At 46.0% G+C, this 22,657-nt stretch overlaps 1 protein-coding gene across 1 annotated transcript in view; it reads right to left on the reverse strand.

Annotated features, from left to right (window-relative positions):
- The window catches only part of SHPRH (SNF2 histone linker PHD RING helicase), a 181,584-nt gene that overhangs the window by 119,998 nt on the left and 38,929 nt on the right, over positions 1-22,657 (reverse strand). The window contains exons 5-7 of the mRNA XM_077283067.1: positions 12,314-12,392; positions 10,894-11,044; positions 4,738-4,825 (exon numbers count right to left, since the gene is read on the reverse strand). Coding sequence (XP_077139182.1) covers positions 4,738-4,825; positions 10,894-11,044; positions 12,314-12,392 — 318 coding nt within the window. The remainder of the gene's footprint in view (positions 1-4,737; positions 4,826-10,893; positions 11,045-12,313; positions 12,393-22,657) is intronic.

Below are 22,657 nucleotides of genomic sequence, written 5' to 3' on the forward strand. Positions count from 1 at the left end.
GGGCTTCATGTTAGTGGTAAATTTAGGTCGATAATTTCTGAGTTTATTTGTGAAAAAAACGGAAATTTGGTGAAAATTTTGAAAATTTCGCATTTTTCACATTTTGAATTTTTATTCTGTTAAACCAGAGAGTTATGTGACACAAAATAGTTAATAAATAACGTTTCCCACATGTCTACTTTACATCAGCACAATTTTGGAAACAAATTTTTTTTTTGCTAGGAAGTTATAAGGGTTAAAATTTGACCAGTGATCTCATTTTTACAACAAAATTTACAAAACCATTTTTTTTAGGGACCACCTCACATTTGAAGTCATTTTGAGGGTTCTATATGGTTGAAAATACCCAAAAGTGACACCATTCTAAAAACTGCACCCCTCAAGGTGCTCAAAACCACATTCAAGAAGTTTATTAACCCTTCAGGTGTTTCACAGCAGCAGAAGCAACATGGAAGTAAAAAATGAACATTTAACTTTTTAGTCACAAAAATGATCTTTTAGCAACAATTTTTTTATTTTCCCAAGGGTAAAAGGAGAAACTGGACCACGGACGTTGTTGTCCAATTTGTCCTGAGTACGCTGATACCTCATATGTGGGGGTAAACCACTGTTTGGGCGCACGGCTGGGCTCGGAAGGGAAGGAGCGCCATTTGACATTTTGAATGAAAAATTGGCTCCAATCTTTAGCGGACACCATGTCGTGTTTGGAGAGCCCCCGTGTGCCTAAACATTGGAGCTTCCCCACAAGTGACCCCATTTTGGAAACTAGACCCCCCAAGGAACTTATCTAGAAGCATAGTGAGCACTTTAAACCCCCAGGTGCTTCACAAATTGATCCGTAAAAATGAAAAAGTACTTTTTTTTCACAAAAAAATTATTTTAGCCTCAATTTTTTCATTTTCACATGGGCAACAGGATAAAATGGATCTTAAAATTTGTTGGGCAATTTCTCCTGAGTACACCGATACCTCACATGTGGGGGTAAACCACTGTTTGGGCACATGGTAAGGCTCGGAAGGGAAGGAGCGCCATTTGACTTTTTGAATGAAAAATTATCTCCATTGTTAGCGGACACCATGTCGCGTTTGGAAAGCCCCTGTGTGCCTAAACATTGGAGCTCCCCCACAAATGACCCAATTTTGGAAACTAGACCTCCCAAGGAACTAATCTAGATGTGTGGTGAGCACTTTGAACCCCCAAGTGCTTCACAGAAGTTTATACCGCAGAGCCGTGAAAATAAAAAATAATTTTTCTTTCCTCAAAAATGATTTTTAGCCCAGAATTTTTTATTTCCCCAAGGGTAACAGGAGAAATTGGACCCCAAAAGTTGTTGTCCAGTTTGTCCTGAGTACGATGATACCCCATATGTGGGGGTAAACCACTGTTTGGGCGCACGGCAGGGCTCGGAAGGGAAGGCACGCCATTTGGCTTTTTGAATGGAAGATTAGCTCCAATCATTAGCGAACACCATGTCGCGTTTGGAGAGCCCCTGTGTGCCTAAACATTGGAGCTCCCCCACAAGTGACCCCATTTTGGAAACTAGACCTCCAAAGGAACTAATCTAGATGAGTGGTGAGCACTTTGAACCCCCAAGTGCTTCACAGAAGTTTATAACGCAGAGCCATGAAAATAAAAAATAATTTTTCTTTTCTCAAAAATGATTTTTTTAGCCCACAATTTTTTATTTTCCCAAGGGTAACAGGAGAAATTGGACCCCAAAAGTTGTTGTCCAGTTTCTCTTGAGTACGCTGATACCCCATATGTGGGGGTAAACCACTGTTTGGGCACAAGTCGGGGCTCGGAAGGGAGGTAGTGACGTTTTGAAATGCAGGCTTTGATGGAGTGGTCTGCGTGCGTCACATTCCATTTGCAGAGCCCCTGATGTGCCTAAACAGTAGAAACCCCCCACAAGTGACCCCATTTTGGAAACTAGACCCCCCAAGAAACTTATCTAGATATGTGGTGAGCACTTTGAACCCCCAAGTGCTTCACAGAAGTTTACAACGCAGAGCCGTGAAAATAAAAAATCATTTTTCTTTCCTTAAAAATGATGTTTTAGCAAGCAATTTTTTATTTTCACAAGGGTAACAGGAGAAATTGGACCCAATAGTTGTTGCACAGTTTGTCCTGAGTACACTGATACCCCATATGTGGGGGGAAACCACTGTTTGGACACAAGTCAGGGCTCGGAAGGGAGGTAGTGACATTTTGAAATGCAGGCTTTGATGGAGTGTTCTGCGTGCGTCACATTCCATTTGCAGAGCCCCTGATGTGCCTAAACAGTAGAAACCCCCCACAAGTGACCCCATTTTGGAAACTAGACCCCCCAAGAAACTTATCTAGATATGTGGTGAGCACTTTGAACCCCCAAGTGCTTCACAGAAGTTTATAACACAGAGCCGTGAAAATAAAAAATCATTTTTCATTCCTCTAAAATTATGTTTTAGCAAGCAATGTTTTATTTTCGCAAGGGTAACAGGAGAAATTGGACCCCGATAATTGTTGCCCAGCTTGTCCTGAGTATGCTGGTACCCCATATGTGGGGGTAAACCACTGTTTGGGCACACGTCGGGGCTCGGAAGGGAGGGAGCACCATTTGACTTTTTGAACGCAAGATTGGCTGGAATCAATGGTGGCGCCACGTTGCGTTTGGAGACCCCTGATGTGCCTAAACAGTGGAAACCCCTCAATTCTAACTCCAACACTAACCCCAACACACCCCTAACCCTAATCCCAACCCTAACCCCAACACACCCCTAACCCTAATCCCAACTCTAGCCATAACCCTAATCACAACCCAACCCCAACACACCCCTAACCACAACCCTAACCCTAATCCCAACCCCAACCACAACTTTAACCCCAACACACCCCTAACCCTAACCATAACCCTAACCACAAGCCTATTCTTAATCCTATTTCCAACCCTAGCCCTAATTCCAACCCTAACTCTAATTCCAACCCTAGCCCTAAGGCTATGTGCCCACGTTGCGGATTCGTGTGAGATTTTTCCGCACCATTTTTGAAAAATCCGCAGGTAACTGCGTTTTACCTGTGGATTTACCGCGGATTTCCAGTGTTTTTTATGCGGATTTCACCTGCGGATTCCTATTGAGGAACAGCTGTAAAACGCTGCGAAATCCGCACAAAGAATTGACATACTGCGGAAAATACAGCGCAGCATTTCCGCACCATGGGCACAGCGGATTTGGTTTTCCATAGGTTTACATAGTACTGTAAACCTGATGGAACACTGCTATGAATCCGCAGCGGCAAATCCGCACAGTGTGCACATAGCCTAATTCTAACGCTAACCCTAGTTCTAACCCTAACCCTACCCCTAACCCTACCCCTAACCCTACCCCTAACCCTAACCCTAGTTCTAACTCTAACCCTAGTTCTAACCCTAGTGGAAAAAAAATATATTTTCTTTATTTTATTATTGTCCCTACCTATGAGGGTGATAAAGGGGGGGGGGGGGTCATTTACTATTTTTTTTTTTTGAGCATGCGCCCGCCATTTTGGAAGATGGCGGCGCCCAGGGAGAAGACGGACCGACTTCGGGAGGCTCGGTAAGTATGAGGGGGTGGTGGGGGGGTGGATCGGAGCACAGGGGGGTGGATCGGAGCACAGGGGGGTGGATCGGAGGACGGGGTGAGCGGACAGGAGCACGGGGGAGCGGACAGGGGGACGGAGGGGGGTACCGGACAGAACGGAGGACTGGGGAGGAGATCGGGGGCGGTGGGGGGGGGGGCAGAACATGATTTCCAGCCATGGCAGATGCTATTGCAGCATCGGCCATGGCTGGATTGCAATATTTCACCATTTTCATAGGTGAAATATTGCAAATTGCTCTGATTGGCTGTTGCACTTTCAACAGCCAATCAGAGCGATCGTAGCCACGTGGGGGCAAAGCCACCCCCCCTGGGCTGAAGTACAACTCCCCCTCTCCCTGCAGATCGGGTGAAATAGGAGTTAACCCTTTCACCCGATCTGCAGGGACGCGATCATTCTGTGACACAGCATATGCGTCACAGGTCGGATTGGCACCGACTTTCATGACGCATACGCTGTGTCACAGGTCGGGAAGGGGTTAAACTACAAAAGTTACCTTGCATGCTTCAATTTCTAGGCGCAGAATCCCAAGACAGCTCAGCCAACAGCAACCCTGCTGGAATCCCCCAAGATCATACATGTTTGGATCAGCAGAACTTTCATGTTTATTTCAATAAGGATAGACGCCAATCAAATCAATGTTATCTGTTAATTAATATTTTATTCTTATAGTCGACTTAAATGTGTGGCTGTCGCTATGGACACATAAACCTCCCCTTATCTGTGCACCTACTGTCTATTTTATCACAGTACAGTAGAACTTAACTTTGTCTCATAACAAACATGTTAGCAGCTGTAGCTCTCACAGCTCTGCAAAAATATTGCCGCCCTGTCTGCCTGTGAGCTGGAAGCTGAAGCCGAGAGGAACCTGCAGATGTGTCAGGTATAATCACACACAGCTCTGCAGAGAGATCAGGAGAGCAGAGAGCGGCCATTACACATCACACTGGTAACTCCCCCTTTTATTTAGAACGATCCCTAGAGGCAGATTCTCGTACAGATCAGTGTCTATAGCCCTAAACAGCTCACTTACATATAAGAAAAACATTGATTTCTCTGGACTAAGACATTGGATCACAGATATTAAGGTATCATTTTATTCAGCTTAAAGCAAGCACTCACTAGGATAAGTTTGCCTGTTGTCCACTGCCCTGCATTTCTTTGTCTTTTCTTTGGGCGGAGGTGGAATAAAGTAGTTCACTGTTTTCCCCTAAAAAAAAAAATGTTCATCAAGTCTGATTATACAATAAAGGAAAACGGAAATGTGTAACACATACCCCTTCATGACTAGTACGATGCATGTTCTGTCTCCCCCTTTGATGTGGAATTAGTCGCTGAGCCCACATCTTTCTCGGCACATGTCAGCTGTTCAAAACAGCTGACATGTGCCCCTAACAGCCGTGGGTGGAATCGCGATCTACCCGTGGCTGTTAACCTGTCAATTTCTGACAGCAGCATTTAATGTGATTGCGCTGGAAGGGCATCATTAATGTCGCCCTTCGGCACTAGTGTCACATGACCACGGGTCGCTGATGGGTTGGCATGACAATCCGGGGTCTGCAGCAGACCCCTGTGGTTGTCACTGCCAGATTGCTATGCCAGTGGTCGGTGCTCATAGTAAGTGAGCATTTCTGCTACAAACATGCGATCTGATCATTGTCTGGGTGTAGCAGAGGCGTTCAGAAGATTGCAGTTTCTAGTCTCCCATGGAGACTATTGAAGCTAGTGAAAAGTTAGAAAAAAAGGTTTTAAACATATTAAAAAAATATAAAAGTTCAAAGCACCCCCCATTCAAAATAAAACAATTAAAACATACACACATATTTGGTATCGCAGCGTTCAGAATCGCCCGATCTATCAAGCTATATAAAGAATTAATCCAATCGGTAAATGGTGTAGTGAAAAAAAAAGTCAAAACGCCAGAATTACGTTTTTTTTTATCACTGCAACACTGCATTAAAATGCAATAATGGGCGATCAAAAGATCGTATCTACACCAAATTGGTATCAATAAAAATGTCAGCTCGGCGCACAAAAAATAAGCCCTCACTCAACCTGAGATCATGAAAAATGGACGCGCTACGGGTCTCGGAAAATGATGCAATTTTTTATTTATTTTTATTAAACTTTCATTTGTTTTTTTTCACCACTCAAATAAAAAAAGAATCTATATGTTTGGCATCTAAGAACTGGAGAATCATAATGGCATTTAATTTAGCATTTGGTGAACATGGTAAAAAAAAAAAATACATTTTAAAAAAAGTTGCAGAATTGCACTTTTTTGCAATTTCACCACACTTGGAATTTTTTTCCGTTTTCCAGTACACAATATGGTAAAACTAATGGTGCCATTCAAAAGTATAACTAGGGCCACAAAAAATACGCCCTCACATGGCCATGTTGATGGAAAAATACAAAGTTATGGCTCTGGGAAGGAGGGGAGCATGTCTGATCTCCAGGGTCATAGACAGAAGATTTCTTATATATGTTTTTCTGCTTTAAAGGAAAGGTGCCGCAATTTTGTTTTTGTATTAAAAATGATTGTTTATATAAACAATTATCTTTAATACAAAATTATTTTTTTTAACCTTAAAGGGAACCTATCACCCCGTTTTTTTCGGTATGAGATAAAAATACTGTTAAATATGGCCTGAGCTGTGCATTACAATAGTGTAGTTTGTGGACCCCGATTCCCCACCTATGCTGCCGAAATACGTTACCAAAGTAGTCATTTTCGCCTGTCAATCAGGCTGGTCAGGTCGGATGGGCGTGGCTTCTTCCCCCAGATATTGCGTAGTTTTCCGTTGGTGGCGTAGTGGTGTGCGCATGTCCAACGTCCCCAATCCTGCACGGGGGGGTGAAAATAGCAGCGATGTCCGTTATTCCATTGGTGGTCGGTGGGCGCGGCCATCTTCCTTTGGCCGCGCGTGCGCAGAAGCGGCGCTCTGCTGGCCGCGGCTTCAGGAAAATGGCCGCGGGATGCCGCGCGTGCGCAGATGGAGGTCCACAAACTACACTATTGTACACAGCTCAGGCCATATTTAACAGTATTTTTATCTCATACCGAAAAAAACGGGGTGATAGGTTCCCTTTAATATCTTTTTTATTATTAATAATTTTTGCAGCCACTGGGCGCCGCCATTTTGCTTTGCAGGAGTGTAAGAGTCCCAGCACGACATTTATACTCTGCATTTACGGCAGCCCTGTGCATAGGACTCAGCAGTCGGGAGCCGACCGCGTTATCTCCTGCTCTGATCTGGCCACGCCCCCTGGGCTGTCTCCACATCACAGCAGAGGCAGGAGGTCGGCGCCATGTTTCTTCAGCCCACAGTGTGTGAGCTCCACTGTGACTGAGAGCTGTGCTGTTGGAGGGGCAGCTCCAGCTGCCTCTCCTTTCACACTGTCAGCAGTCGGCCGTTCCCTGTCCTCTGCTGCCTGGTGCCCTGGCTCAATCTCTAGAATCGCTAGAGAGGGTGAAGTGCTGGGGTCTGATGTCCTCTATCAGGAGCTGCAGAGAGGTAACAGGGGGGGGAGGGGGAGAATCTCTGTGCTGCTCCGACCCGACCCTGCCTCTCACTGCAGCCACTGATCAAGGACATCAGACCGTGTATCTATCACTACACTGTGCTGAGCCATGTATCTAATCCTCTCCTGTATGATAGTCTGCTGTGCCATGTACCTAATCCTCTCCTGTATGATACTGTCTGCTGTGCCATGTACCTAATCCTCTCCTGTATGATACTGTCTGCTGTGCCCTGTACCTAATCCTCTCCTGTGTGATACTATGCTGAGCCGTGTATCTAATCCTATACTGTGTGATACTGTCTGCTGAGCCATGCATCTAATCCTATACTGTGATACTATGCTGAGCCATGTATCTAATCCTATACTGTGTGATACTGTCTGCTGAGCCATGCATCTAATTTTATACTGTGATACTATGCTGAGCCATGCATCTAATTCTATCCTGTGTGATACTGACTGCTGAGCCGTGTATCTAATCCTCTCCTGTGTGATACTATGCTGAGCCGTGTATCTAATCCTATACTGTGTGATACTGTCTGCTGAGCCATGCATCTAATTTTATACTGTGATACTATGCTGAGCCATGCATCTAATTCTATCCTGTGTGATACTGACTGCTGAGCCGTGTATCTAATCCTCTCCTGTGTGATACTATGCTGAGCCGTGTATCTAATCCTATACTGTGTGATACTGTCTGCTGAGCCATGCATCTAATCCTATACTGTGATACTATGCTGAGCCATGCATCTAATCCTATCCTGTGATACTGTCTGCTGAGCTGTGTATCTAATCTTATCCTGTGTGATAATGACTGCTGAGCCGTGTATCTAATCCTATCCTGTGATACTGTCTGCTGAGCCGTGTATCTAATCCTATCCTGTGTGATACTGACTGCTGAGCCGTGTATCTAATCCTCTCCTGTGTGATACTGTGCTGAGCCGTGCATCTAATCCTCTCCTGTGTGATACTGACTGCTGAGCCGTGTATCTAATCCTCTCCTGTGTGATACTGACTGCTGAGCCGTGTATCTAATCCTCTCCTGTGTGATACTGACTGCTGAGCCGTGTATCTAATCCTCTCCTGTGTGATACTGACTGCTGAGCCGTGTATCTAATCCTATCCAGTGTGATACTGTCTGCTGAGCCATGTATCTAATCCTATCCTGTGTGATACTGTCTGGTGAACCGTGTATCTAATCCTCTCAGGCACTCCTCTCCCCCCTGCATATCTTTCCCCATTACACACACAACTCAATGCATGCGATAACAGGAGCTGCAGGGGTCATGCTGTATTATGGCATTATGTGAGATCTATATGACGGTATTATGTGATCTGTATGGTGGTGATTATGCTTGATCAGTATTGTGAGAATTATACGGTGGTATTGTGTGTGATCTATATGGTGGTATTATGTGAGAACACTGGCGGTATTATGTGTGATCTATATGGTGGTATTATGTGAGAACACTGGCAGTATTATGTGTGATCTATATGGCGGTATGTGAGAACACTGGCGGTATTATGTGTGATGTATATGGTGGTATGTGAGAACACTGGCGGTATTATGTGTGATCTATATGGTGGTATTATGTGAGAACACTGGCGGTATTATGTGTGATCTATATGGTGGTATTATGTGAGAACACTGGCAGTATTATGTGTGATCTATATGGCGGTATGTGAGAACACTGGCGGTATTATGTGTGATCTATATGGTGGTATTATGTGAGAACACTGGCAGTATTATGTGTGATCTATATGGTGGTATGTGAGAACTGTATGACAGTATTGTGTGTGATCTATTTGATGGTATTGTGTGTGATCTATATGGCGGTATTATGTGTGAGCTATATGGCAGTATTATGTGAGAACACTATGGCAGTATTATCTTCAGAAAGCGGACCCATTCTATGGTTGTTCTGGCTGAGCACCTGCTCGTGGGTCTGGGGTAATAGAGGGGGCAGCATGACCTCCAGTTAGGTGCAGTCAGGGCTGGTCAGGCTGCTGAAGAGAGGGGTCTCATTTTTATTGTTACTATATGGCTAAATTTCCTTCCCAGCGTCACCCCGTACTTCGCCTGTCGTCTCACTTTCACACATCACCAGGACAGGATGGAGAAGACAGGATCTGAGGAGGGGAATGGGGTCTTAGCATGCAAAGTCTGGATCAGAACAGGCCATCAATCCGCAGAAATGTTTCCTGGATTTCTGTGGAGCAGACGGTCCATCCATGTGTATAAAAGACAGTGCTCTATGTACAATCCCTGGCTGCTCCGCGCACCAAACAGGGGGCCCCCATAGACCAGCACACTGCTCTCCTGAAATACTCTGCGCTGCGGTCACCCTGCTCCCTCCACCACATATCTCCCAGAATCCTTGCTGGCTGCCATCCTCGGTGACTGTCTACTTGTCAGTGTAAGGCTGCTTTCACACTAGCGTCAGTACGGGCCCGTCGCAGTGCGTCGGGCCGACGTACCGACGCATGCTGTGAAAGAAATGCCCGACGTGGTAGCGGATGTAGTCTTACGACGCTTCCGCTGCCCCATTGTAAGGTCCGGGGAGGAGGGGGCGGAGTTTCGGCTGCGCATGCACGGTCGAAAATGGCGGACTCGACGCACAAAAAAACCGTTACATGTAATTTTTTTTGTGGCGGTAGTCCGCCAAAACACGACTCAGCCGTCGCACGGTGGTTGCGACGTGTGGCAATACGTCGCAATGCGTCGGTAATGTTAGTCTATGGGGAAAAAACACATCCTGCAGACAACTTTGCAGGATGTGTTTTGCAGGATGTGTTTTATCTCCTGAATGACGCATTGCGACGTACAGCCAACAACGCTAGTGTGCAAGTAGCCTAAGGCTGCCGTCACACATTCAGTATTTGGTCAGTATTTTACCTCAGTATTTGTAAGCCAAGACCAGGAGTGGCTGATAAATGCAGAAGTGGTGCAGATGTGTCTGTTATACTTCTCCTCTAATTGTTCCACTCCTGGTTTTGGCTACAAATACTGAGGTAAAATACTGACCAAATACTGATAGTGTGACGGCAGCCTTACTCTGCAGTCACCAACAAAATGGCTGCTCACTGGGTTCCTGAATATCATCCTCTCATCCCTTAGCAGACACCCAGAAGGGAAGGAGAGGAGTGACATCACACACACGTCAGCAGACTCCGCCCATAATTACTGCAGTGCTGTAATGTGAGCTTGTTGTACACGAGGTTTTTCTGAAATTTCAGCAGCTGCTCCCCCTAGTGTTTAAAAGTGGAAATTCCAAACCTTTTCAAATTATTTTTCATATTTTACTAAATTATAAACAAATGATAATAATTTTTAAGAAAATGTAAACATTAATTCTTTACATTTTTACAATTTCTGTAAAAAAATTTTTTTTGATGGCACCTTCCCTTTAAATTAGCAGACAAAATAGTGCAAACAAAATGAAAATATGAAGGCAGAAAATGGGATATTTTTTCACTTTCAAAACACATCACAAGCAATTATTTCTAGAAAAATATTATAGAAACAAAATCTGAGAAGAGAATATGTTACTGCTCCAAAGAGATTCTGTCTTTTCTTCCTATAAACCAATTGTTAAAAGAACAATAATGAATCCTGACATTACGGCCTCCTATGAAGTCCTATCGCCTCAAATAATTATATTTTTGCTTGTTGCAAACTACAATTTATCACTAATCTTGAAATTTTCAAGTGCCTGTGGTTTTGCCGTCATCCATGAGCCCCAGAATGCTTGTTACCTCGGGTAATGTCAGCACGTCTGCTTTGACATCTTTCCTGGGATGACAAAGGATCAAGCTTAGAACTTCCACTGTCTTCCCAAGACCCATTTCATCTGCGAGAATACCTCCAGGCCAATCTCGAGCAGCGGCGGGACGTTCGCGGATGATACTGGAGAAGATCAGAGCACAAGACGACAGACTGCATGAGTAATTGCTGTGTGGAAAACGCACATTTCTCACGTAATAAATTATTCATGGATTGTGATAGAGGAGTGAATGGGAGGGTTAGGAAAAACATTAAGGCTTAAAAAATGAGGTCAAACGAAAAATCATGGGGAAATAAAAGCTATTGTGAACACAGCCATAAAGAAATACTTAAGGAAAGTGTATACAATATAATACGTTCCATCTGGTCTTATGAATAGTTGGCACTTTTAGCAGACACTGTTGACAACAGAATTTATAAGCGGGCATTTGCCCTCGCAGCGGATATTCTTGGTTTTGGATTCTGCAGTAAGCAGTGCCGCTAAAAGATGTAGGAATGACTGCTGGCTCTCTATGCCCTGGACATGACTCGTATACCAAGGTGGGGAAGGGATCATTGTACAAGGCCTGGCCTAAATCACTTCTGACACTAAGGGTACTGTCACACTGTGAAATTTCGATCGCTAGGACGGTACGATTCGTGACGTTCTAGCGATATCGTTACGATATCGCAGTGTCTGACATGCAGCAGCGATCAGGGATCCTGCTGAGAATCGTACGTCGTAGCAGATCGTTTGGAACTTTCTTTCGTCGCTGGATCTCCCGCTGTCATCGCTGGATCGTTGTGTGTGACAGCGATCCAGCGATGCGTTCGCTGGTAACCAGGGTAAACATCGGGTAACTAAGCGCAGGGCCGCGCTTAGTAACCCGATGTTTACCGTGGTTACCAGCGTAAAAGTAAAAAAAAAAAAACCGTACATGCTCACCATCTGATGTCCGTCAGGTCCCTTGCCGTCTGCTTCCCTCTCTGACTGTGAGCACCGGCCGGAAAGTGAGAGCAGATCACAGCGGTGACGTCAGCGCTGCGCTCTACTCTCAGTGTATGGCCGGCACTGTCAGAGCAGGAAGCAGACTGCGAGGGACCTGACGGACATCAGATGGTGAGTATGTACGGTTTTTTTTTTTTTTACTTTTACGCTGGTAACCACGGTAAACATCGGGTTACTAAGCGCGGCCCTGCGCTTAGTTACCCGATGTTTACCCTGGTTACCAGCGAACCTCGGCATCGCTCCAGCGCCGTGATTGCAAAGTGTGACCGCAGTCTACGACGCTGGAGCGATGTTCATACGACGCTGCGACGTCACGAATCGTGCCGTCGCAGCGATGGAAATTTCACAGTGTGACAGTACCCTAAGAACTCCACAAAGTAACAATGCTATTAAATAAGCTTTACCTTCCAGAAAAAGGATTATAGTAGAGTTTAATTCCATCCATTGTAGTGACTTCTCTCCATAATGGATGCAGTGCATTTTCTACATAGAAGAGGAAAAAATGAATCATATAATGCACAAAATGCAATTAAAACACAACACATTAAAAGTGTTGTCCGGTCTCAAGTTACAAGTCTGCAGTCACTCTGTGTGAGTAATACCCAATATGTGGTCAGAAACTACTGTTTTTGCACATGACAGCACTCGATAAAGGGAAGAATTGTTATTTGTCCTATTTCAAACTCCTCCCAAACAAAATGTCACAGAAAGTGAAATAAAAAAACCTATTTAGGGATTAACTGCATAGGGAGCAGTGTAAAGTATTTTATAATAAATCTAATTACAAAAGTGGCTAGTGTGTAAAAAATAAATAATTAGAAAGGACAATTTAGGCACCGGACCAAACCTCTGCAGTAATGCCATACATGTCAACTTTAAAGGGAATCTGTCACCCCCAAAATTGTATATGAGGTAAGCCGACCGCCATCAGGGGTTTATCTAGAACATTCTGCAATGCTGTAGATAAGCCCCCGATGTTACCTGAAAGATGAGAAAAAGAGATTAGATTATACTCACCCAGGGGCGGTCCCACTGCAGTCCGGTCCGATGGGCGTCGCAGTACGGTCCGTGGCCACCCATCTTCTTACAATGTCGTCCACTTCTTGTCTTCCTGCCGCAGCTCCGGCGCGGGCGTACTTTGCTCTGTTGAGGGCAGAACAAATTACTGCAGTGCGCAGGCGCAGGGAAAGGTCAGAGAGGCCCAGCGCCCGCGCACTGCAGTACTTTGCTCTGCCCTCAACAGGACAGAAAAAGTACGCCTGCGCCGGAGCTGCGGCGTGAAGACAAGAAGAGGACGTCATCGAATGAAGATAGGAGGCCCCGGACCGGACCGCGACGCCCATTGGATTAGAACAGAACCGGGACCGCCCCTGGGTGAGTATAATATAACCTCTTTTTCTCATCTTTCAGGTTACATTGGGGGCTTATCTACAGCATTACAGAATCGCCCCTGAAGAGAAGAGTGGCGGCAGTTGGGAGATTGATAGAGGACGATTCGGACCGCCTCCAGATACAATATCTGGTATTTGTGGCCAAAATTTAAAACGCTTTATTGAGGTAATAAATGAATCAAAAACTAAAAGAGCCACCTTGTTAGACTGCAGCATTACTGCTGCACAAGGTGGCTCTTTTAGTTTATAACGGCTGGGGGGGGGTGACAGTGGCCCTTTAATGATATGCTCATGCTCTGGGGCAGACCGTGGGGGGGTCTTCATGTGGTGCTTCTGACAAAAAAAACCCTTGTGCAGGTAGGCACCGGCCGTGGCACCTGCGCTGCAGCATAATCACATATGTACTGTGTTAATAATAAATGTGGTTGAGATTATCCTGACATTAAAAAAAAATCCACTTGAAAATGGCGCCCGCAGCACATGCACAGTAGCAGCTGCTTGACTTTTTTTCTTGCTACGCCGTTTAACGATCAGGTTAATCCTTTAGGATGATTCTGAACGAGGCGATACCAAATATTTGTATGTTTGATTTTATTTTTATTGCTTTATTTTGAATGGGGCGAAAAGGGGGTGATTTAACCCCTTCACGACATGCACCGTACTAGTAAAAAAGTTATGGCTCTGGGAAGGAGGGGAGCGAAAAACAAAAATGCAAAAACGAAAAAGGGCTGCGTCTTGATGGGGTTCAACTATTTTTTTTTTTATATTTTTAAACATTTTCTTTTTTACTTTTACCATGCTTCAATAGTCTCCATGGGAGTCTAGAAGCTGGCACAACTCGATCGGCTCTGCCACATAGAGGCGATGGTCAGATCTCCTCTATGTAGTACAGGGGTCCCCAACCCGTAGCTCGCGAGCCACATGTGGCTCGCCTGCCCCTGACATGTGGCTCGCCGACGATCACAGAAAAAAAGCCGGATTACTCACCGGTAATGCTCTTTTAATGAGTCCACGACAGCACCCCACATGAGAGAGAGGGATCCGCCCATAGGAACAGGAAACCTACAGAATAAAAGGAGGCGGTCCCCTCTCCTCCTCAGTTTAGTTTACAGAGTATAAAAAGGGAACCGCAAAAGCTTTAGTATTAATTCTTATTCAGCAAAATATCTTAAAAACTCTATACAACCATTATTTGTGAATTAAAGAAAGGGCTGTGCATAATCAGGGAGGGTTGTAAATGGGTGCTGTCGTGGACTCATTAAAAGAGCATTACCGGTGAGTAATCCGGCTTTTTACCCTTCGCCACGACAGCACCCCACATGAGAGACTTTCAGAGAGTCATTACTCGGGTGGGATTACTGTACTAAGCACAGCTCTACCAAAGGTCAAATCAGAAGATGAAGATAGATCAAGTCTATAATGGTTGTAAAAGGTAGAAGGTGTAGACCAAGTTGCGGCCTTACATATTAGATGGATCGGGACATCCGCTTGTTCCGCCCAGGAGGAAGCCATGGCTCGTGTTGAGTGCGCTTTAATACCCACTGGAGGAATCTCGCCTTTTGATGTATAGGCCAAGCAGATAGCATCTCTGATCCACCGAGATATGGTAGCTCTCGTGACCCCATGTCCTTTCTTGTGGCCCTGAAAGGAGATAAACAGAGCCCTACTCTCCCTCCATGTTTGACACCTTTCTATATAAGTCAGGATGGCTCTTCTGACATCTAAGGTGTGGAACTTATGTTGTTCAGGGGTTACAGGAGAATCAAAAAAGGAAGGGAGAAATATTTCCTGTGACCTGTGGTAGGTGGATGCTACCTTAGGGAGGTATGAGGGGTCTGGTTTTAGGACTATTCGATCATGGAATATCAGTAAGAATGGTGGGTCTACTGATAGGGCCTGGATGTCGCTAACACGTCTGGCTGAGGTCAGGGCTACCAAGAGGGCTACCTTATATGTGAGGACATTTAGAGGTATAGAGTCTAGAGGCTCAAATGGGGAGCTGGTTAAGGCTTCTAGCACTAGATTTAAATCCCACGGAGGTAGACGGGGAATATGTACCGGGTTACTTCGTTCACAAGACTTAATGAATCTGGAGACCCATCTATCAGCGGCTATATTATATCCATATAGGGCTCCTAACGCTGATATCTGGACTCTTAAGGTGTTCACTGATAATCCTAATTCTCTACCTTTTTGTAGGAACTCTAGAATAGGTGTTATCGGAACCTGATTAGTGAATGGTATTGTATGAAATTCTAAGAATTTTTTCCATACCCTGCTATATATCAGGGTGGTAGATCTTTTCCTACTTAGTAGCAGGGTTTTTACTAGCTGTTCTGAAAAACCCCTTGAGCTTAGTAACTGCCGCTCAAGTTCCACGCCGTCAAGTGAAGCCCTTTCACTTGCGGGTGGAAAAACGGCCCCTGGAACAGTAGTTCCCTGTCCAATGGAAGAATCCATGGATCGCATAGACACATGCTTTGGAGGCAGGAGAACCACGGCCTCTTTGGCCAGAAGGGTGCAATGAGGATCACCCTTGCACGTTCCCTCCTGATCTTCCTGATCACTAGCGGAATTAGAGACATTGGAGGAAAGGCGTAAGCCAGTTTGAAGTTCCAAGGATGATGTAGGGAGTCCAGCATGTCTGGATGATCCATGGAGTTCAGGGAAGCGAATCTTTCTACCTGTCTGTTGCCTCTTGTGGCAAATAGATCTATCTGAGGCACTCCCTATGTTCTTGTTATTAGTCTGAACACGGTTCTGTTTAAGGACCATTCTCCCTGGCGCAGCCTGTTTCGACTGAGGTAGTCCGCTTTGGTATTTTCTACTCCTCTGATGTGTAGAGCTGTTAGGGACGTAAGATGAGTCTCTGCAAACTGGAAGATCTCCCCTGCGATGGTCATCAGACTTCCTGACCGTGTACCGCCCTGACGGTTTACATAAGCCACTGTGGTGGAGTTGTCTGAGAAAACTCTTACATCTGCTCCTTGAATCTGTGGAAGAAAATAATTTAAGGCTTTTCCTACTGCTGTTAATTCTTTCCAATTTGACGAACATGATGATTCTGACTGATTCCAGGTATCCTGGACTATGTCATCCTCCATATGTGCACCCCATCCCGTAGGGCTGGAGTCTGTAGTAATTATTTTGGATGGATCTACTATCCACGGTACACCCCCTGAAAGGTGTCCCATATCTAGCCACCAGGATAGAGATTCTATGACATCTCTAGAGAGAGTTAGTTTACTCTCTAGGTGTCCTTTCCGTCCCTGGGCTGACAGTACTTCGTACTGTAATTGGCGGGTATGGAATTGAGCCCATGGTACAGCCGGGATACATGAGGACAATGATCCTAGTAAGGACATAGCCTTCCTTAGTGTCATGTAGGGGTTTTTTATTGCTTCTGACACCTTTGACTGTATAGTCGTTTTCTTTGAATGCGGGAGGAAGCTTTTTTGACTTACGGAGTCTAGCTGGATCCCTAGAAACATTTGAGTAGTGTCTGGATTCAGTCTGGACTTTTCGAAGTTGATAATCCAACCCAACTCCTGCAGGGATGAGATTGTGTTAGACAACCGCAATTTACATTGAGCCACAGAATTCCCTATCACTAAAAAGTCATCCAGGTAGGGTATTATTAAGGTGTCCCGTTGGCGTAGATGAGCCATTACCTCTAACATCACTTTTGTAAAAATGCGGGGGGCCATAGAAAGCCCAAATGGCATTGCCACGTATTGGAAGTGACGAACCTGTCCCTCCAGGATGACCGCTACTCTTAGATACTGCTGGTGTTCGGCATGTATAGGAAGGTGATAGTAAGCATCTTTTAGGTCTATCCCGGCCATGACACACCTAGGAAACAAAAGCTTGATGGTAGAACTAATGGATTCCATTTTGAAAGTGTGGTTACGTAAAAAGGAATTTAGTTTTTTGAGGTTTATGATGGTTCTGAATGAACCATCTGGTTTATTGATCAAGAATAAAGGGGAATAGAACCCCCTCCCTTCTTGATCTCGGGGAACCTCTACCAATACTTTTTTAGATAGAAGCGACAGGATCTCTGATTCCAGAGCTTCTTGTTGTTGTTGACCTCTTGGAGATGTTACAATAAAAGAATCCCAAGGGATCCTATCAAATTCTAATCTCAATCCATTTCCAATAATGTCCAGAATCCAAGGACTAGATGTTATCAACTTCCATTTAGCAAAGAAATATTTCAATCTACCGCCCACTTCATAATTAACGGTACTTATTACGTTTTTGGTTATAGGATCCGGAAAACAGAGCACCTCTTTGTTTTGGATCCTTTGCTTCCCAGCGCTCCCTTTGTTCAGTAGGTTTGTTCCTGGTGAAGGGGCGCCTCCTGAAAGCTCTCCTGTAAGAGGGAAGGTACTGGTTAGGGAAGCCTTTCTTCCGCTCTCCTGCCTTATTTAAGAGCTCGTCCAGAGTTTTCCCAAATAGGAACTCACCCTGGCAGGGGATCGCACAAAGTTTTGCCTTGGCCTGTGCGTCCCCTTTCCAATTTTTCAACCAGAGTGCTCGCCGGGCTGTGTTTACTAGGCCGGCTGACCTGGCTGTTAGACGTAGCGAATCCACCGATGCATCGGCTAGAAATGCTACTGCATCTTTCATTAGAGGGATTTTCGACAGAATTGTATTTCTCGAAGCTCCACTCCTAATTTGTTCCTCCAGCTGCTCTGTCCATACTAGCAGTGACCTTGCAGTACAGGTGCTAGAGATGGCTGGTCTAAATGCCCCCGTATTAGCCTCCCATGACCTCTTAAGTAAGGCTTCTGCTTTTAGGTCTAACGGATCAGTTAGAGTCCCTGAGTCCTCCACAGGCAAGACCGACTGTTTAGAAGTTGAAGCCACTGCCGCATCAACTTTTGGTATCTTTTGCCAGAAATTAAGTTCTTCGTCACTGAAGGGGTAGCGTCTTTTAGCAGAGGATGGCAAGAATCCTCTTGTATGTTGTTTCTCCCACTCTTTTTTAACCAGCTCCTTAATTGTGGGTATGGCGGGGAAGGACCTTCGTTTTCTTTGTCCTAACCCCGCGAACATGATGTCCTGCGCTGACTTCTTTCCCTTCTCATCTGGGCACCCCATCGTGCTCCTGACGGCTTTAATTAAACTGTCCACACTACTATTTGGTAGACAAAGCCCTCCTTCATATTCCGATGAACTTGGCTGGGACTCCTCTTCATCAGAGGATTTTTGTACTACGTCTGACTCCGAGCTTACTGGAGATCGGGACCTGCTAGGCTGACGGGTACTGGTGCTACTTGTATGGGCCAGACCTTGCATCTCCTCACGAATTATGGCTCTAACGTCAGACGGAGTCATTACGTTTTCTTGCCGTAAGGTCAATACGATGCACTCTGCACATAACCTCTTAGTATATGAGTCCGGGAGGGGTTGCAAACATAAGGCACATTCTCTGTGTTTGGTTTTATGTGTCCTTTTCTTAGTCTAGAGGAAGGGGATATAGGAGGAACATATATCAGCATATGGGAAGAGACTCTTTTAAAACTCACCCAGTGAAGCTGACAGGTACCGGTTCTGGAGGCGGATTCTTAGCTGAAAGACCTTTCTGTTTGGTGGCAGATCGCTTTTCCTGGGATCGATCTCCACTTTTGGTGCTGCTCCTGGTGCTTGTCTCCTTACTGGGAGACTGCTCTGTTGCAGACAAGTGCGCTACATCGGCCGGTGAAGCCATACTTACACACACCGGCCGACGCTAGCGCTGCACTTTTAAATCTGGCGCCGAATCTCCTGCCTCCCCGGACCCAACCCGGAAGTGCTCCAGCGGCTTCCGGGTTAGACGCGCCGCTCCTCCTTACCATGCGGCAGCTACAGGATAAGAAGCCGGCCGCTGAGCGCGCGCGTCCTCATGGATCCGGGCAGCCCAGCAGCACCGAACCCGGACCATGGCGATGATCAGACGAGGGGGGAGGCTGCAAACAGTGGCTCCCCCGCCGCTGCCTCTGGTACCGCAGCCCCTGCCGTTCCACCAGAGACCGACGCAGGCGGGTGCATGGCCCAGGAATCCTTTGGACTGCAGGTACTTCGGGTTCCCATAGAAACAGGAAACCTAAACTGAGGAGGAGAGGGGACCGCCTCCTTTTATTCTGTAGGTTTCCTGTTCCTATGGGCGGATCCCTCTCTCTCATGTGGGGTGCTGTCGTGGCGAAGGGTAAAAAGTCCCTAGGGAGCCGCCCCGCTGCCTGTAATACCCACCTAGGGCGGGCGTCAGCACCCGGGCAAGTGCCGAGGCCCTGAGCAGGCAGGGGGCCCCCTCGCCGTCTGGGACACTGGCGTGCTATGGTGCCGGCCCCCGTGAGTGGACCCCCCGCCAGCTCCGGGTCCAGCACTTGCGATACTTACCTCTCCCGGTTCCAGCGTTGCAGCGTCTTCCGTCCTCTGACTGTGATGTTCAGGTCAGAGGGCGCGATGACGTCACCAGTGTGCGCCCTCTGCCTGAGCAGTGGCAGCACAGAGAGCAGGAAGACGGTGAGGAGTCCAGAGCAGAGCAGCGTCAAGCAACGAGGTGAGTATTTCATTCATTTTTTTTATATATTTGGAGCAATATATGGGGCCAGTAATATAGGGAGCATCCTATGGGGCCACTAATATAGGGAGCATCTTATGGGGCCAGTGATATAGGGAGCATCCTATGGGGCCAGTAATATAGGGAGCATCTTATGGGGCCAGTGATATAGGGAGCATCCTATGGGGCCAGTGATATAGGGAGCATCTTATGGGGCCAGTGATATAGGGAGCATCCTATGGGGCCAGTAATATAGGGAGCATCTTATGGGGCCAGTGATATAGGGAGCATCTTATGGGGCCAGTGATATAGGGAGCATCCTATGGGGCCAGTAATATAGGGAGCATCTTATGGGGCCAGTGATATAGGGAGCATCCTATGGGGCCAGTGATATAGGGAGCATATTATGAGGCCAGTGATATAGGGAGCATCTAATGGGGCCAGTAATATAGGGAGCATCTTATGGGGCCAGTAATATAGGGAGCATCTTATGGGGCCAGTAATATAGGGAGCATCTTATGGGGCCAGTGATATAGGGAGCATCCTATGGGGCCAATTTAATATGGAGCATCTTATGAGGCCAATTTAATATAGAGCATCTTATGAGGCCAATTTAATATGGAACATCTTATGGGGCCAATTCTATAGGGAGCATCTTATGGGGCCAATTTAATAAGAAGCATCTTATGGGGCCAATTTAATAGGAAGCATCTTATGGGGCCAATTCTATAGGGAGCATCTTATGGGGCCAATTCTATAGGGAGCATCTTACGGGGCCAATTCTATAGGGAGCATCTTACGGGGCCAATTTAATATGGAGCTTCTTACGGGGCCAATTCCATATGGAGCAGTATATGGGGCCAATTCCATATGGAGCAGTATATGGGGCCAATTCCATATGGAGCAGTATATGGGGCCAATTCCATATGGAGCAGTATATGGGGCCAATTCCATATGGAGCAGTATATGGGGCCAATTCCATATGGAGCAGTATATGGGGCCAATTCCATGTGGAGCAGTATATGGGGCCAATTCCATATGGAGCAGTATATGGGGCCAATTCCATATGGAGCAGTATATGGGGCCAATTCCATGTGGAGCAGTATATGGGGCCAATTCCATGTGGAGCAGTATATGGGGCCAATTCCATATGGAGCAGTATATGGGGCCAATAATATACGAAGCATCTTATGGGACTGTTAAAGGGTATTGACTTTTAAGATTTCTACTTCCAATAGGTGGCACTTGAGTTCAGTTTGCATAACAATAATGTAAAATACATAAGGATAGAGTGAAAGCGAAAATCTATATGTTATTATTTGTGCCTTCTCTAGGTTTTTCTATGACTATCTGCATTGTGGCTCTCGACCAACTTTCATAGCGGAATGTGGCTCTCAAGGTAAGAAAGGTTCGGGACCCCTGATGTATTAGAATTGCTGCGTTGCTATGAGAGCCGACCACTGGGTGGCACTCACAGCAATCTGGCACTGACAACCATAGAGGTCTCAAGGAGACCTCTGGTTGTCATGTCAAGGAACTAAAACAGCTAACACTTCCCGGAAAAGATGTGGGCTCACTGCTGGCGCCCACATCAAAGCAGGGGATACCGACATCGGCGTACTAACACATCCGATGTCGGTAAGGGATTAATACAGTAAATGTGATTATGCAGCAGTGCAGGTGCCATGGCTTGCGCCCCCCTGCAGAAGGTTTATTTTCCATTATGTACATACACTCACGGGCCACTTTATTAGGTACACCATGCTAGTAACGGGTTGGACCCCCTTTTGCCTTCAGAACTGCCTCAATTCTTCGCGGCATAGATTCAACAAGGTGCTGGAAGCATTCCTCAGAGATTTTGGTCCATATTGACATGATGGCATCACACAGTTGCCGCAGATTTGTCGGCTGCACATCCCAAAGATGCTCCATACAAGGCAGGATGGATCCATGCTTTCATGTTGTTTACGCCAAATTCTGACCCTACCATCCGAATGTCGCAGCAGAAATCGAGACTCATCAGACCAAGCAACGTTTTTCCAATCTTCTACTGTCCAATTTCGATGAGCTTGTACAAATTGTAGCCTCAGTTTCCTGTTCTTAGCTGGAAGGAGTGGTACCCGGTGTGGTCTTCTGCTGCTGTAGCCCATCTGCCTCAAAGTTCGACGCACTGTGCGTTCAGAGATGCTCTTAGGCCTACCTTGGTTGTAACGGGTGGCGATTTGAGTCACTGTTGCCTTTCTATCAGCTCGAACCAGTCTGCCCATTCTCCTCTGACCTCTGGCATCAACAAGGCATTTCCGCCCACAGAACTGCCGCTCACTGGATTTTTTTTCTTTTTCGGACCATTCTCTGTAAACCCTAGAGATGGTTGTGCGTGAAAATCCCAGTAGATCAGCAGTATCTGAAATACTCAGACCAGCCCTTCTGGCACCAACAACCATGCCACGTTCAAAGGCACTCAAATCACCTTTCTTCCCCATACTGATGCTCGGTTTGAACTGCAGGAGATTGTCTTGACCATGTCTACATGCCTAAATGCACTGAGTTGCCGCCATGTGATTGGCTGATTAGAAATTAAGTGTTAACAAGAAGTTGGACAGGTGTACCTAATAAAGTGGCCGGTGAGTGTATATTCATTATGTAAACTAGGAGACAGGTCAGTGAGGGATCAGTGACCTGTCAGCAGGCTGCATTATGAATACCTAATTAGGGCACCACATGAAGACCCCCCACAGGCCGCCACGGAGCACGAGCATATCATTAACTCAAAACTGAATTTAAAGAGTAGACAACAACCACAAGATTGA

This window comes from Ranitomeya variabilis, chromosome 2 (assembly GCF_051348905.1).
Source record: "Ranitomeya variabilis isolate aRanVar5 chromosome 2, aRanVar5.hap1, whole genome shotgun sequence".
Taxonomy (NCBI): domain Eukaryota; kingdom Metazoa; phylum Chordata; class Amphibia; order Anura; family Dendrobatidae; genus Ranitomeya; species Ranitomeya variabilis.